The 17,228-nt window shown below is 42.4% G+C and overlaps 2 protein-coding genes across 6 annotated transcripts; one reads left to right on the top strand and one right to left on the bottom strand.

Moving 5' to 3' along the window:
- Positions 1-4,713: 4,713 nt before the first annotated feature.
- On the top strand, positions 4,714-9,032 carry LOC132461232 (uncharacterized). 3 transcript variants are annotated; one of them, XM_060056280.1, is made up of 7 exons: positions 4,714-5,363; positions 6,269-6,382; positions 6,550-7,493; positions 7,705-7,905; positions 7,993-8,224; positions 8,335-8,484; positions 8,651-9,032. In XM_060056280.1, the coding sequence occupies exons 1-3, from the start codon at positions 5,166-5,168 to the stop codon at positions 7,366-7,368; spliced, it is 1,131 nt and encodes a 376-aa protein (XP_059912263.1). In that variant the 5' UTR covers positions 4,714-5,165; the 3' UTR covers positions 7,369-7,493; positions 7,705-7,905; positions 7,993-8,224; positions 8,335-8,484; positions 8,651-9,032. The 3 variants fall into 3 exon arrangements, 1 of the variants encoding a protein (XP_059912263.1); XR_009526563.1 differs by lacking the exons at positions 6,550-7,493; positions 7,705-7,905; positions 7,993-8,224; XR_009526564.1 differs by lacking the exons at positions 4,714-5,363; positions 6,550-7,493; positions 7,705-7,905; positions 7,993-8,224 and adding an exon at positions 5,381-5,931.
- Positions 9,033-9,391: 359 nt separating this feature from the next.
- LOC132461231 (uncharacterized) lies at positions 9,392-10,553 on the bottom strand. Of its 3 annotated transcripts, none has more exons than XR_009526561.1 (2): positions 9,843-10,553; positions 9,392-9,642 (listed from the first exon to the last, which is right to left on the bottom strand). XR_009526561.1 is itself a non-coding variant. In XM_060056279.1 (2 exons), exons 1-2 carry the CDS (start codon positions 10,310-10,312, stop codon positions 9,463-9,465), a joined length of 654 nt encoding a protein of 217 aa, XP_059912262.1. In that variant the 5' UTR covers positions 10,313-10,493; the 3' UTR covers positions 9,392-9,462. The 3 variants fall into 3 exon arrangements, 1 of the variants encoding a protein (XP_059912262.1); XR_009526562.1 differs by having other exon boundaries at positions 9,392-9,637; XM_060056279.1 differs by having other exon boundaries at positions 9,392-9,646; positions 9,843-10,493.
- Between the last annotated feature and the right edge of the window lie 6,675 nt (positions 10,554-17,228).

The following is a 17,228-nucleotide window of genomic DNA, read 5'->3' as shown; positions in this document are numbered from 1 at the left end:
ACGCCCAACTGTTCCCCCATCTGCTTCCGAGCCAATCGGTGGGCTCCCTAATTGAGTTTGAAGGTGGAGGAGGAGTGTGGAGGCGGTGGGGGTCTACTGCGTTTCCCCCCAGATCCCCAAGAACATGTCTGGAGCACAGCGAACAACACCATCGTCTACTTAGAGCAGGGGTATCAAACTCATTTTCACCCCGGGCCGCATCAGCGTTATGGTTGCCCTCAAAAGGCTGTTTGTAACTATAAGACTACATACATTTAACTATAAACATCTTTTTTAAAAGCTGTCTGCATTTGATCATTATTTATACAAGTGTACAAATATTGTACACATACATTTAAAAATATATATGCAGGCTTTTCCTTTACTTTATATGAAAACTGCAATTTCTTCCCTAAGCTCAAAAACTTGTTTGAGGACCGCACTCCGACTTAGCCACCATATTTCTGTATGGTAGGGCCAGTGTTGCGGTAGTTACTCAAAGAAAGTAATTAGTTACTTATTACTAATTACTTCTGTAAATTGTAATGAGATTACTTTACTAGTTACTGCATTTGAAAAGTAACTTCACTACTTAATATTTTACTTTCCCGTTCCTTAATTTACTGTAGATACATTGGCAAACATCATAGCCCTATTATCACTAAGTGTTTATTGTATAAATCTATACAAAATAGCATATTAAACCATATGAAAGGCAAGGCAAGGCAACTTCATTTATATAGTAAGTTTATATAGGATAGTGTTTAAATGTGGTCGATAGGGTTTACATGTTTAAATGTGGTCGATAGTGTTTAATTGTGGTCGATAGTGTTTAATTGTGGTCGATAGGGTTTACATGTTTAAATGTGGTCGATAGTGTTTATATATGGTCGATAGGGTTTACATGTGGTCGATAGGGTTTACATGTGGTCCATAGTGTTTAAATGTGGTCCATAGTGTTTAAATGTGGGCGATAGTGTTTAAATGTGGGCGATAGTGTTTAAATGTGGTCGATAGGGTTTACGTGTGGTCCATAGTGTTTAAATGTGGGTGATAGTGTTTAAATGTGGGCGATAGTGTTTACATGTGGTCGATAGGGTTTACATGTGGTCCATAGTGTTTAAATATGGTCGATAGTGTTTAAACGTGGTCGATAGTGTTTACATGTGGTCGATATTGTTTAAATGTGATCGACAGTGTTTAAATATGGTCGATAGTGTTTAAATATGTTCTTTTCCCTCACTCTCCACCTCATCCCTAACTCTCCACCTCAAGCTGGTGTGTAGTGAGCGTTCTGGCGCCGATTGGCTGCCGTGCATCACCCAAGTGGGTGCTACATATTGGTGGTGGTTAGTGAGGTCCCCCCTTCACTTTAGGCGTCTTTGAGTGTTATTAATTATTATTATTATTCATGTTTAACCTCTGTTTTCCTTTTATTCCTAGTCTGTTTTACATAGTTTTGAATGATGACTATATGCTCTGTAAGGTGACCTTGGGTGTCTTGAAAGGCGCCTCTAAATTAAATGTATTATTTTTATTTTATTATATAGCACTTTTCATACACAAGGCAGACTCAAAGTGCTTCACATATAAACATTGTCATACAATAACATTTATTAAAAATGAATTAATAGAAATGCTGTTTTTCCAGTGCATTCCTGGAAAATTGCAGTCATTCCTAAGTAACTTTTGTGGTTGGCGGACCAAATGTCCGCAGTGGTGGACACATGATCCAGGGAGGACTCGAAAATTATTTTGAGCTTTGATTCCATGTCGGTGTAACACTTGTTCAGGTAATGGGAAAATGTCATGTTGGCCTGCGAGTCGCGGGTATTTTATCTAGTGTTTTTCTAAATCTGGGCGATTCAATAGTCAACAGGGGAAGCATGTCTCCTACAATGAACCCTGCAACCAGCCGGTCTTTCTGTGTCATCTGCTTCTGCGCTCCAACACTTGGACACTCCTTCGCACAAGCAGCTATGTCACTCAAATCGATCGCTATGGCAACGTGCCGAGGCAAGCACCCGCTGCAGACACAGGCAGACGCTGCAGACACACGCATGCACGCACCACAACAGATCAAAATTTATACGCAGGCAAACAAGGCTTGGGCAACGCAGGAAAGCGCATTACTATAGTCTAGTAAAGAAGTGTAGTTACGATATTTTAAATGTAACGCGTTACTTTACTTCATTACCCAAAACAGTAAAATCGTTACCCCCAACACTGGGTAGGGCACATATCTATGCTCCGAGCCCACCTCGTTCAAAAACAGCTGGAACTGGTGATTTTTCCGGCCCAAAGTCTGATTGTTTTGATGACTGTAGTCATTATATCATCCAGTTCGAGAACTTTTAGACACAGAGCTTCTTGCTGGATAATTCAATCTGGATCTGGTCTGGGCACACCTGCACACCACTGGACACAGCACCTATATTTTTTGCAGGCTTCATTTAGCATTCTTTGCTCTGTGTTTGGTGTCAAAAGGCAAAGATTAATTGTATTCCTTTATCATTGCCTCATAGCACAGCAGACATTTTTTCTCCTTGAAGCACAAAAATGTACTTGCTTTTTTCATTAAATTGGCTTCCCTCTCCATACATTTTTCTTTTGGACATTTTTGGAATTATTTGTACATTTAGATTAAGAATTAGGGCATTTAGTCAACTGTTCTGGTTAAACGCAGATTTGAAAACACTGCAACCATCGATAGCATGCTGTCATATCGTTGGTTGCATTGTGGGTGATGAATAAAAAATATATATATCCACGTTTTTTGAAGACATGCATTTTAAAGTCTCGCGGGCCACATATAATGAGTTAGCGGGCCGGATCCAGCCCACAGGCCTTGTGTTTGACACATCTGACCTAGAGCAAGGGACATGTTTCCCTGTCGGACACGGAAACGCAGAAACACCTTCACCACCTCCACCTCCAACACCACCACAACCCCCGCCTCCTCCATCAACACCACCTCCACCATCTCAAACACCACCATCACCCCCACCTCAACAAACACCACCATCACCTCCACCACCACCACCACTAACATAGCCACCTCCAGTACCATCACCACCACCAACACCCCCAATAACATAGCCACCTCCAGTACCATCACCTCTAATACCACCACCAACACTGACAACACTACCACCTCCTCCTCCTCAAACACCACCTCAACCTCTATACCCCCTCCACCACCACCGCCTCCAGAACCACCACCGCCAATGCCACCACCACTACAAATCCAGCACCACTACAAATCCACCTCCTTCACAGTGTCATACCCACACCCAAACCTTGTGTTCAGGACTCCTTGTCTAATCCTAGTCTAATCCTCAACGAAACACTAACGCAGCAAACGCAGCCAGGTCACGTGAAATGAGAGAGAGAGAGAGGGAGGGAGGGAGGGAGAGAGAGAGAGAGAGAGAGAGAGAGAGAGAGAGAGAGAGAGAGAGAGAGAGAGAGAGAGAGAGAGAGAGAGAGAGAGAGAGAGAGAGGGGGGGAGTAGAGCGAGAGGGAGAGCGGAGGGGTGGTGGAGGTGAAAGTTGTTGTTGTGGTGGTGTTGGTGGTGGTGGTGGAGGTGATTGTGGTGTCCCTCTAAGTGCTTCCAACACAGCTTCTCCGATCACGCATGCCACTATATGTCAACCTAATGGCCGCCACTTTTCCGCACCGCAATTACACAGACGGCGGGAAATCGCTAACGTCCGACGGCGCAAGCGATCGCCGTGGATTTGCGTTTTGTGTTTTGGATACGGATGTCATGGTGAAACGTGGTTTGGCCAACAGTAGGACCAGTGCTGGTGGGTCAATAGAGGGCTCTAGGGCGCCGCCTCTCCGTGAAATATTCACTTGAATATATCTAACTATTAATAAACTTTTATCATTCCGAAATAAATCAACAAAAATACATAGCGTTTATCCTTGTTTAATTGGGTGATATACATGTCACTGCCTGCAACTATTTAAATGCGTCTGAACGTCAATGATTTGGGCTAGGCTATTTATTGGTCATTCTAAATAAAGCCCTCCTCCAAGTCAGGGGCGCCGGCCACGTTGAAGTCAATGTAAGCTTGCTAACTTTTTGCTGTCTATCAAGCAGAGACAGCTTTTCATTGGCTCAAGAAAATTCGCCCTCGGGTCGCAGCAGTGTGCGCCCCAGGCCAACGCTTTTCTTTTTTGTTATCACCAAATGATTGGACAATTCAGCGAATCAATCAAATAGGCTACCTCCCTCAGCAGCATTTGCGCACCACAACTACATGGAGAGCAGAGATCGCTTACTAGCAGAGAGTTGTAAGCACTTTCCACCCTTTTCAGTGGAGGAATTGGACTCCCCAAGCAATGTTATACTTAAAGCAAGTAAGTTACATATTAATTTAGTCTTTCGGCCTGTAGCATATTAACAAAATGAAGCAACTGTCCCATATTTCTAACTGCATTTGAAGTAGACATTGAGCGTCACAAAAAATGGACGCTATAGAACCAACCCGGTATCACGCAATTTCGTGCTCATGCGCACAAACGTTAATCTATTTGAATCGTGTCCCAGAGCACGATAGTGCGACTTTTTTCGTGCTACACAGAACGAAATGTAAACCAATGCATTCTGAATGGGAGTGTTCTCAGACAATTAACGTGCTCCACAAAACGAAACGAGAGAGAAAGAGAGAGGGACAGGGAGAGAGAGCGAGAGAGAGAGGCTTCAGAATGGTTAGCCGATTTTTTAAAGGGATAGTTCACCGGTGGGAATATGAAGGTTTTATGAATTAAATAATTCAATGTATTATAAATGTGAAAAAAAATTGAAATTGGTTCATCCTAGCCTGAAAAAAGGCAGAAAGAGTGTTTTCATGGTCTCTCTGGCTCAAAGTGAGAAAACCTCCAACTACCACAGTGCATTGCGCTCGCTGCCCCGCCCACCTCTTTCCGTTTAAAAGGGGGAAGGACCCATGCGAGCAAACAAACTTTATTCACGAAGTTATTCACGAACCGTCGTTGACTAGTTTTGACTCGTTTTTCCAAAAGCAATCATGCCCAGTGGTTGTTTGGTACCCGGTTGCACCGAAAAGTCGAGGTTGGGACAGAGTGTAAGTTTTCACAGTTTGCCAGTGAAAGACGCTCAGCGTTGCAAACTATGGCTGCGGGCGATAAACAACCCCAGAGTGTGAGAAGACACCGGGATGGAAATTATAAAAGGAAAAACGATATGCAGTCTCCATTTCAAACTGGAGGATTTTGATGGGAGACTTTTCGGCAAGATAAGGTCCGCACTCAAACCAACTGCTGTTCCGTCCGTCTTCGCTGTGGGCACGTTCCCAGGTGACGAACAGGCCGGGGCTTCTAATGCACCTCCCGCAGCGAAACGCAGTCGCCTACAGGTAAGACTGTCGTAATATTCTACTATATTTCTGTGCTGCTACTAGTGAGCACTTCAGTTTACTGCTAGAGCTCACTAGCAGTGAAAAGGGTCCTATGTTCCCCGTGCCGTTTGCGACTCCCGGAGCTCTTAGTATATAATATAATTTGTATAATAATATCACGGCCAAAGGCTCTGCGCATCCGGTTGGCCGTAGCGCGGGGAGCTCTCGTAGGGATTGGGCTTCTCGGGGTTTGTTTACCGGCGTATGAAAAGACTGCGTCAGGTTCTCCGACGTCTCCCTCTTCCACAAAAGGTAAACACATGCAATGGTAGTTTTCTCGGCCGGTATTTGGCAGTAATGGTGGAAAAACTAACATATCGGGGAACATAGGACCCTTTTTGGGAAAAGTGGTCCTTTGTTCCCCAGTCTCATACAAAGAGGGGAACATAGGACCCGGGATCATAGATACGCTCCCTCGGCTGCTACCCGGGTCTCTGTGTGCTTAGCTTAGCTTAGCATACTGTCGATTTCGCTATGGACGCTGGGGATGAGTTTTGAACGAGCATTGCCCGTTGCCTTGCGCTAGGTATGTAGTATGTACTGTTGTGCCCACTGCACAACAAATTGCCGGCATGAGTTACCACTGAAATCAATGGGTCAGTGGGTGAGATCGGTCGTCAAGATGGTGGCGCAAAGCTACAGTGACGTCACGTGACCCAAACGAATAGCAGCTATCGGGGCAAATTGCTAAAATAGTTCAGAAACAAAGTAAAGCAGGAAAAAAGCCTTTTCAGTGAGTGATATAATCTAACATTAAACTAGGAAGCAAATGCATATTGAGCAGTTTTATTCTTGTCCCTACATTCAATTTTTGTGTGTGTGGTACCAAAAACATGACAAACTAAATGCCTGTGTCATTACAGAACGCTGATAGTGGTCATGGCGCATTCACTCTCTCTGCATCCTCCAACCCGCTGAAGACCTTCCCTTTGACATCCACACCAGTGAAAACCTTTCCCTCGGACCAAGGACTATCGGTAAGATTCTGAAAAGGCTACTTTACAAATGATCTAAATCAAATATTTTGCCAATATATTACTTACACAAGATAACACTTTCTAACTTTCAACTAATCATTCTAAAGGAATAATATTTATATAATTGGTCATCTTTACAATTAAAAATAAACCTCTTTGTTTTGCAGACATCGTGCCCCGACACACCTGGGACCCTTGATTCAAGTTTTAGCACTGTGGGTGAAGCAGACGAAAACTTTCAGCCCAACACAACTGTCACCCCCACGTCAACGTCTTCATCAGAAGATGAAGGCATCAATGACTGGCATGGAAAGAAGATCATTGTGAATGAGTCCTGCTTGATGTCACTTTTCAAATTTTGCCAGATGTGCGGCAAGCCTCTGTCATCAAAAACTGTCTTTGACTGTGGGGCGCAAAGGAAGGTGACGTGGACATGTCTTGCTGGACATTCCGGGACATGGAGATCATCGCCTGAAGTGAGGGGAATGGCAGAGGTGAACCTCCTCGCAGCGGCAGCTGTTGAGTTCAGGGGTGGCACGTACACTGAACTGTCAGACTGGTGCAAGACCATGAATGTCCAAATGATCGCCAAGACTACATTTTATGAGATGCAGAAGGCTTACTTGCACCCTGCCATTGAAGACCTATATCAACAACAGAGAAAAGAAATCATGGCCAGAGTGTACCTAGAACAGGAGGATGGGAAGAAGCTACACTTGTCAGGGGATGGCCGGTGTGACACCCCAGGTTTCAGTGCCAAGTACTGCCATTACACCCTCATGTTGGACGACACCAAGGAGATTATTCACACAGAACTGCTGCAGGTAAATAAAAGATTAACACTGGAAAATAAAAATATATGTTATTATTGCTGCTGTGAAAATTATTATTCAATTCAAGTAACTATTCAACTTTATTTTCTAGTCTACAGAAGCCGGCAGCTCTCTTGCCATGGAACCACTCGGTTTCAAAAGGGGCATGAATGAGATCATGGGTGATGGCTTAGATATTGAGGTGATGACCACGGACCGTTCAACATCGATACGCAAGATCATGAGGGAAGAATTCCCCGATGTTCAGCATGAGTTTGACATCTGGCATACAGCGAAAGGTATGTATTTTTTGCCTTCCCTGTACACACACAACGAAACATAATCCTCCCCCATTCTCCAGCCCTCCCCATTCACAAATCATGTCCAGAGCTTTGCAGCACAGAGTGATTTATATATTGCAGATAAAAGGATGGGATTTGGCTGTACTTTACAAAAGAATTCAACAAATGTTGTGAGGGGACCGAACTTATGTTACATTTATTCTTTCAGGTTTGAGGAAGAAGATACAGAGGAAAGGAGCAATTAAAGGGAACGAAATTATTGCTGCATGGAGCAGGTCAGTGTTGGTTTGTAAAGTGCCAAGCTTTTCATTGTTTTGTAAGTTTCTAAATTACAAATTTTCTTTTCTTTCATAGGTCAATCATAAACCACATGTGGTTTACCTGTGCAACAAGCAAGGGTGATACAGAGGTAAGGAATCAAAGGCTTTGTTCATCTGTTTTTTAGAGACCAAAAATATATAGTCTTATAATTGTAAATAATACTTGTTTCATACAGATACTGAAATGCAGATGGCAGTCCATTCTACACCACATGTGTAATGAGCATGAATGGACAGAGGATGATGGACAAACAAACCGGTGTGGACATCATCCTCTAACAGCCCAGGAGCAAAGCAAGCGCCAATGGATGAAGAGGGAGTCTTCAGCGTTTGAAAATCTCGAATCGCTGGTAAATGACAAAAGGCTTTTGAAAGACCTGGAACAGATGGCCCTTTTCAAACACACTGGTGAGTTTATAATAGTTCTCCTTATAAGCTTGAATACTTTACAAAATCACTCCGTAATGATCATGTTTTCATTCTCATATTCTTTTCCCTTTTTATTTTATTGCATACAGGGCCGCTGGAGATCTTTCACAGTGCAATGCTCAAGTACCTCCCAAAAAGGCAGGGATTCTCTTTCCAGGGAATGAGAGAAAGGGGTCATCTTGCATGTTTGGAGCACAATGAAAACATTGTCAAAAGAAAGCAGGCCACAACCAAGACAGGTGTGTCGTAAGAGTGGCTCAATGAAGAATCAAGAATATAATTTTCACAGCTTACACGGTTTGCAGATTTAGCTGAATAATTCGGGTATTTCATTTGAAAAAAGTACATCATCTCAAATGTTGCCTTCATAGTCTTATCTATAATTATTTTTAATTTATTTTGCAGGACAACCACGCTTCAACCAAGTGTTTTGCAGGAGATCCAAGCAGTGGGTCGTGAAGCAGATTTTTATTCCACACACCACCCAGTTCATTGACACACTTGTCACAAGTGTTATAACCAGAAGACGAAACCCAACGATTCTATATAAGGTTTCAACATCCTCACTTGCCCTGCCCCAGCCTGCGCTGCCACCTAACATTGCACCAGTGCCAAAACCACCAAAGGAGGCGGCAGTGGCTGAATTAAAAAGGCGCTTCTGAGAGGGACATCTGACCTATTTTATCTATTTAAACGTATTTTATAAAACATTTGTTTTCAATCTTATCTTTGTAAATATTGGATCATTTTCCTTTGTGAATAAAATCTTATTGTTTTTACTACCTTACCTTGGACTCCTGTATAAACCAATGTTCACCATAACAAACTTCACTGCAATAATTATTTAAATTTCTGTCATTACATTTTTTTCCATATGGTTAAAACTACAATTTGTGGTATAAATCACGAAGTTGCAAAGTAGGTTCAACATACAGCCATCATGTATGAATGTAGCAAGAATAGATTTATAAGTACTTTAGGTATCATTTGTATATTACTGTACATCAAACATTTGCTAATTACAGTATTTCAGCATATAGGCTATATGTAAACCTTTTCTCCCCAGTTGAAATAAGTGTTCATCTTATACAGCAGGCCTACTTTAGTGTAACATCATTTGGTATAGTAAACAAATCACAACCAACATGAATTTGAAGTTTTATTCATAAAATATAAACTATATACAAAAACAAAACGTATGGTGAGTTTGCTAAATATCACAGCTCATCTTGGGCATCTACCGTCTCCTGGTAGCCACGGTACTGCCCATCTTGTGTTGGGTAATTAGCCCTGATGGCCTGGACAACACACGCTGGCAAAACAAGGCGATTGCCTCTCCCAAGTCTCTCACCTTGCAGTATCCACTCCAGGAAATGCCGGTAAGATGTTAGCCTATACTGTCTTAGAAAGAAAGAACAAAATTAGCAAAGCAAGATAAATTATGCCTTGAGTAGCCTACAGCATTACACAGACTTGAAGCTAACGTAACGTAGCCTATGCTCTGCCAATAAGGTCGGCTACTTTCGGATAACTACATTGTCACGTTCCCCGTGACTCAAAACTATTGTAGCCAATGTGTTAGTAAACAAACACTTACTCTGTGCTCAGACGTCCGTTTCTCCCGGCGGGCTTTGGCTGGCGTTTCCAGTTGACTTTCTGGGTCCGGAAATAAGTGTCCAATACCCAACGGTTCAGATGAGGCATAAAGCCTGGGTGAGATGTTACACACACGGCCCCTTCCTCGCCAGATTCAGCCATTTCATCGCGAAGAAACTGGCATCGCTGAAATTCGCTGCAGCACAGGGACACTTGGTGAGTCTCCATAGGTGAACAGAGCAAACAGGTACACCACCAGTTCACTCCGGCGCGATCCGGCTCCTCGGCAACAGGCAAGGCTTGTTCAGCTGCAGCCGCAGCAGCCTCCTCCTCTATTCGTCTCAGTTCTTCCTCGCTGTATTCTGGCTCATACAAATAGCCCTGAATATCACAATGCAGCAATATATTTTCAAACTCAGCTGTTGCTTCTGCCATGGTCAGAGGTTTGTGTCGGTCTCCCGTCCCTCTCATTCCCCCTCAGTATGCGAGCTGAGCGTGCAAGCGTGCAAGCTCCCGCCCCCTCTCATTCCTTATTGGTGGAAAAATTTCCGGCAAATTTGCCACCAAAAGTGTGTTGTAGTCCTCGGCCCATCTAGCGGGAAGAGAGGTTTCTCCCGAAATGACGTCAAACGCGTCATTTGACGTCATTTCGGGAGAAAATTTGATGAGAAAAAATGGGCCAAGGGGAGACTGGTTTAGACTGATATTTTTTTATATATTAAGTTACATTACAATAGCGATTTAATAATGATAGAACGCCGGTTCTAAATGGGTGAACTATCCCTTTAAGCTGACCTCCTCAAAAACTGAAACGAACGTGCTCCACAGAACACGCATTTCTCAGACAATTAACGTGCTCCACAAAACGATACGAGAGAGAGAAAGAGAGACAGAGAGAGAGAGCGAGAGAGGCTTCAGAAAGGGTGCGCGCAGATAGTACAGTGCACCCTAGTTATGTTTATGCCAAAACCACAAATGCTATATATATACAGTGGGGCAAAAAAGTATTTAGTCAGCCACCAATTGTGCAAGTTCTCCCACTTAAAAAGATGAGAGAGGCCTGTAATTTTTTTCATAGGTATACCTCAGCTATGAGAGATAAAATGAAAAATAAAATCCAGAAAATCACATTGTCTGATTTTTTTAAGAATTTATTTGCAAATTATGGTGGAAAATAAGTATTTGGTCACCTACAAATCAGCAAGATTTCTGGCTGTCACAGACCTGTAACTTCTTCTTTAAGAGGCTCCTCTGTCCTCCACTCGTTACCTGTATTAATGGCACCTGTTTGAACGCCTTATCAGTATAAAAGACACCTGTCAAAAACCACAAACAGTCACACTCCAAACTCCACTATGGCCAAGACCAAAGAGCTGTCAAAGGACACCAGAAACACAATTGTAGACCTGCACCAAGCTGGGAAGTCTGAATCTGCAATAGGTAAGAAGCTTGGTGTGAAGAAATCAACTGTGGGAGCAATTATTAGGAAATGGAAGACATACAAGACCACTGATAATCTCCCTCGATCTGGGGCTCCACGCAAGATCTCACCCCGTGGGGTCAAAATGATCACAAGAACGGTGAACAAAAATCCCAGAACCACACGGGAGGACCTAGTGAATGACCTCCAGAGAGCTGGGACCAAAGTAACAAAGGCTACCATCACTAACACACTACGCCGCCAGGGACTCAAATCCTGCAGTGCCAGACGTGTCCCCCTGCTAAAGCCAGTGCATGTCCGGGCCCGTTTGAAGTTTGCTAGAGAGCATTTGGATGATCCAGAACAGGATTGGGAGAATGTCATATGGTCAGATGAAACCAAAATAGAACTTTTTGGTAAAAACTCAACTCGTCGTGTTTGGAGGAGAAAGAATGCTGAGTTGCATCCAAAGAACACCATACCTACAGTGAAGCATGGGGGTGGAAACATCATGCTTTGGGGCTGTTTTTCTGCCAAGGGACCAGGACGTCTGATCCGTGTGACGGAAAGAATGAATGGGGCCATGTATCGTGAGATTTTGAGTGAAAACCTCCTTCCATCAGCAAGGGCACTGAAGATGAAACGTGGCTGGGTCTTTCAGCATGACAATGACCCCAAACACACCGCCCGGGCAACGAAGGAGTGGCTTCGTAAGAAGCATTTCAAGGTCCTGGAGTGGCCTAGCCAGTCTCCAGATCTCAACCCCATAGAAAATCTTTGGAGGGAGTTGAAAGTCTGTGTTGCCCAGCGAAGGTCCAAAAACATCACTGCTCTAGAGGAGATCTGCATGGAGGAATGGGCCAAAATACCAGTAGCAGTGTGTGAAAACCTTGTAAAGACTTACAGAAAACGTTTGACCTGTCATTGCCAACAAAGGGCATGTAACAAAGTATTGAGATGACCTTTTGTTATTGACCAAATACTTATTTTCCACCATAATTTGCAAATAAATTCTTTAAAAATCAGACAATGTGATTTTCTAGATTTTTCTTTTTTCATTTTGTCTCTCATAGCTGAGGTATACCTATGATAAAAATTACAGGCCTCCCTCATCTTTTTAAGTGGGAGAACTTGCACAATTGGTGGCTGACTAAATACTTTTTTGCCCCACTGTATATATATTGCCTAATTATATATATATATATATATATATATATCTCTCTCATTAGGCTATAATTATATTATTTAGCGTGTAATGAGACAATCTATAGCCAAATTATCGAAGATGCCCGAGAATCACCGGAAATATCAGCATGGGAAATCGACCCATGAACCTATAAAGAAAGACGTCACCTCAAGCGAAGAGAACGTTTGCGCAGCTGGTTTGTGTCACGTACAGGGCTCTCAAGTCTCACGCATTCGGCGTGAGACACACGAAATTCAACCCCTGCACACGCTCAAACCCGGTCCCACGAAAATACGTGACACTGTCACGTTATTTAATCTATTGAAACGTGATCAGGGACACGTATTTTCTACATTTTGTATTTCAATTGGAAGTATTTGTCGTGTCACTAAGCACGACTTCCAAACTAAGGTTCTGTCCGAGAGCGTTCTCCCTAATGTCCCTTAAGGAGCTCCGTACAGATCATTCATTGCTGAAAATTGTCTGTGATAACTAACAAATGACAGCTTTTGGCCACCCGTTTCTAATTAAAATTGTCTGTGATAACTAACAATATGACAGCTTTTGGCCACCCGTTTCTACTTTCACCTTTGATTCTGAGAAATTGTAACAATTCACGGATATATTAAATGCAGGTGCGCTGCTCTGTAGGCAAACCGCGAAGGAAAAAAGGGTAGCTGCTTCATCTGTTCTTTTTAGAATTGTATGTCTTGATGTTTATTTTATCTAGCCATCTATTGTCTTGTTTTTGGCTATGTGAATGAAAGTCTGCGTCGATGCCTCGCAAGTCCTGTGTCCCGAGCGGATGTTGCCATGACATCTAGAAATCATACCGTATTTAATGGGTTACCATTAATATTGATGTGTAGGGGTTGATTATAACTCGTGAATTATATTGTTTATACCACGGTCTGGGGGAATACTCGTATTCCAAATGGCTACAGGGCGTGCATGATATAGGCCTACAGACACCTGCTAAGTAGTTCCAGTCAGTGTTTAGATTCTCTGCCCGAGCCCGACCGGGTCGGGCCGATATTTCCCACCACTATCCTCAGGCCGGGCCTTTGAACAAGCGTTTTTATTTTTATTCTATTATTGGTTTATTGGACTAATCTGAGGAGAAATCTATGCCATGAACAGAAATATTATAGGCCTTTATTACACGGGTCTTCTCAATGCCGTGGAACGCTCTGTTCACTTGCATGGGTAGTAGTCAGGTGACTTGTCAACCCCAGCGTCGTTCCGTTGCTAAGCGACGTCAACGTCTTTGCGGACAAATTATTTCTCTACTGATTCCAACACTACGAATGGCCAAAATACTTGTATGCCCCCCCCCCCCCCCTTAAATAATTACTATGGCAGAATTATTATTATTATTATTATTCTCATTCAACTTGAACATGTGTTTTTACAGTAGAGTGGTGGAGGGATGACGTATGTTGGCCAACCCGGAAGTGAGCCCTGGGTTCTCTTGACAAAAAGCCAACGGGTTTTTCCATTGGATTTTGGATTATTGCAGAAACATTTGCATCTTTGAAGCACCTCCTCAAAAACAGAAAATAAATAAATAAATAAAAATAACCGTGCTCCAAAGAAGGAAATGTAAACCAATGCATTCTGCATGGGAGTGTTTCTCAGATTTTTCCATGCTACACAGAACGAAATGTAAACCCATGCAAATAAAGACTTCATGGTCATAATAATTTAAATATCATTAATCTACTGAGTGTGTAGGGTGGTATTCAATTTTTTTCAATGGGGCTGCATCCAGTCACTTGACCGTCATGGTTGCTATGGTGGTTGCTATCGACCGCCCCCCCCTCTAATCCTTACATGACTCTAAAAACCACGCGGCGAAGGAGCTGCCGTCAATTGTCTTGTTTTTGTCGTAAACTAGGGTCCGATGGTTAAAAAATAGACAGATATTCCAAGGTATCCTTAAAAGGCAGCTTGGATGTTTTTATTTTCCGCAGTTTAGACTTCTTCTATAACCTATTTTTGAAAGCAAAACACCAAGCTCATTGATTTAACGAGGCAGGGTTATTTGAATCAATTTATTAAATAAATATTTGTGAGAGGTCATTCCTTCTCCTGAGTTTGCTTCCTATTTATGTCTCGTGTACACCCCTACTGTCCACAAGCATCCCCCCCCCCCCCCCCTCCCCATATGGATTTGGAGAATTGTTGCCACGTCCCAGTGGTGGAGGTATAATATATATGAAAGAGGGCATTCAATTATACTACAATGATCAATTAGGAGGCCGAAGCCCTAAAGGAAGTGATGCAATAGGTGACTGAGTCGAGAACCTTTAAGTAAGCTGTACCTTGGGGTCTCTTGTATATCAAAGGGGTCTCAAAGGATGCATACGCTTCAACCTGTGGCTCCAGCCCTACAGGAAATGACTCAGCAAGTGCTCCATCTCGTTGCACCTCACCCCGCTTTCAAGATTTTGGCCTGAAGTTCTTCCAAGACCTAAACCCTAGCCATCCAACATGCATGTCTGAGAATTAGGCCTCTCTTTAAGAATGACAAGAAGTACACATTAACTTTTTGTTATCTCATAAGCGGCGTGGTGCCGGCTCCTTTTGACCTTTTGACCCCAGACTTCAAAAACGTGGCCAGCTGTGTCTACACAGCTGGCCTTCCTTTTTTTTTTTTACATGTATTTTTATTGGTTGTTAGACAAGATGTACACTGTCACACATGTTGCAATATTTCAGTTAAATTTATTTTTGTGTCAATGTACAATGAAACAGTAGCATTTTAACAATTTACATTTTTATATTTTTATAAACCCCATCCCACCCTAACAGTTCTCCTAAGATGAAAGTGTTTGCGCTTTACGTTAACGCTTATATACTAATGAGAGGGGAGAGTGACAAGTTTGTCAAAATAAACCAGTAAAGGGTCCCAGACTTTGTTGAATTTTTCGGTTGATCCTCAAAGAAAGTATTAAACTTTTTAAATTTTTTAAAACATCATCATATCAGAAAGCCACACAGATGCCTTCGGTGGTAATTGGGATTTCCATTCCAAGAGAATTCTCTCGCAATTAGAGTGGCAAAGGCAATAACATTTTTCTTGTTAGTGGCTGTCGCAGTGTCCTTACCTCTTACCCCAAATATAGCCATTAAAGGGCTAGGTTGTAGATGCAGGCCAAAAGCAACATTCAAAATCCCAAATATTGATTTCCAAAACTCTTCCAACTTGGAGCACGACCAGAACATATGAGCTAGGTCTGCGTTGGTGGCTTTACAGCGATCACACGTATCATCTAGTTCAGGGTATATTTTTGCAAGTCTGGCTTTACTATAGTGAGTACGGTGGAGAACTTTAAATTGAATCAGATTGAGGCGTACACAAGAAGAGGTTCCATTTACACAGCTAAGAGCTCTAACCCATGTCTCATCTGAAATGACTGTTCCTAATTCTTCCTCCCATTTTGTCTTGATGTTTTCGGTTGATACACTACTAAACGACATAATTGAATTATATAAATTAGAGATTTGGCCCTTCAAAGTTAAGGGAATCTTTAGTATGACATCCAAGTTTGAACTTTCCGGTAGTTGAGTTGTACGTTTGGGTTGTACGTTTGAATAAAGTGGCGTATCTGAAGATATCGGAAAAAAATGGATTTAGAAATAGTGTTTTTTGGCCAAATCTGTGAAAGTAGGAAAAATATTATCTATGAAAAAGTCCTTACATGTAGTAAGACCCAGTGTCCCATTGTATGAATGTGACATCAAGTTCAGCAGCTGGAAAAAGGTGGTTATTACATATGGGACTTAGCATAGAAAGGCCAGACAATTTAAATGTTTGCCTGAATTGTATCCAAATCTTAGGGATGAGCGCACTACTGGGCTTGAGGAAAACTGTGATGGGGAGAGAGGAAGTTTTGTTGTTAACAGTGCAGGAAGTGATGACAGATTACAGAGCTTTGCCTCCTCACTGCACCAACCCGTGTCTGGGGCCTGAAACCAGTACATTATTTTTTGCAGATTCGCTGCCCAATAATAAACCCTAAAATTTGGAAGAGCAAGCCCACCCCCTTTTCTTGGCCTTTCAAGCAATGTTTTACGAAGTCTTGAAGATTTACCTCCCCATATGAAACTTGAGAGTAGGGCATCAAGTGAACGGAAGAAGGATTTTGGCAGGAAAACTGTGATGCTCTGGAACAAGTATAAACATCTAGGCAACACATTCATCTTGACGCAGTTGATTTTTTCCAGCTAAAGAAAGGTAAATAGCACTCCATCTCTGGAGGTCAGATTTTAGTTTCTCCATTATAGGTGTGAAGTTGGCTTTGAACAATTCAGAAAAAGAAGGGGTGATATTTATTCCCAAATACTTAAAACCTGAATGTGATATACAAAATGGCAAGTCTGTGTCTGGAATCTGCTTTGCCTTGTCATTGATAGTGAAACACACACTTTTTGAATAGTTAATTTTATAACCTGAAAAACCACCAAAGTCAACCAGAATCTTCAAAAGTTCGGATTTACAGGATAGCGGGTCCGTTACAAATATTAAGAGATCATCAGCATACAAGGAAGCTTTATATTCCATCTCCATCCTTCTAATGCCATGTATGGATGGTGTAGTTCTAAGTTTAATTGACAGGGGCTCTATCGCTAAAATGAACAGTAATGGGCTAAGTGGGCAGCCTTGACGCGTGCCCCTAGATAAAGGAAAATACTGTGAACGTAATTTATTAGTGACTACTGCAGCTTTAGGAGATGAATATAATAGACGAACCCAGGACATAAATTTCGGCCCAAAC

Source organism: Gadus macrocephalus, chromosome 7, assembly GCF_031168955.1.
Source record: "Gadus macrocephalus chromosome 7, ASM3116895v1".
Classification (NCBI taxonomy): Eukaryota; Metazoa; Chordata; class Actinopteri; order Gadiformes; family Gadidae; genus Gadus; species Gadus macrocephalus.
Note: the sequence above shows the minus strand (reverse complement) of the source record. Positions and strands in the feature narration are given on the sequence as shown.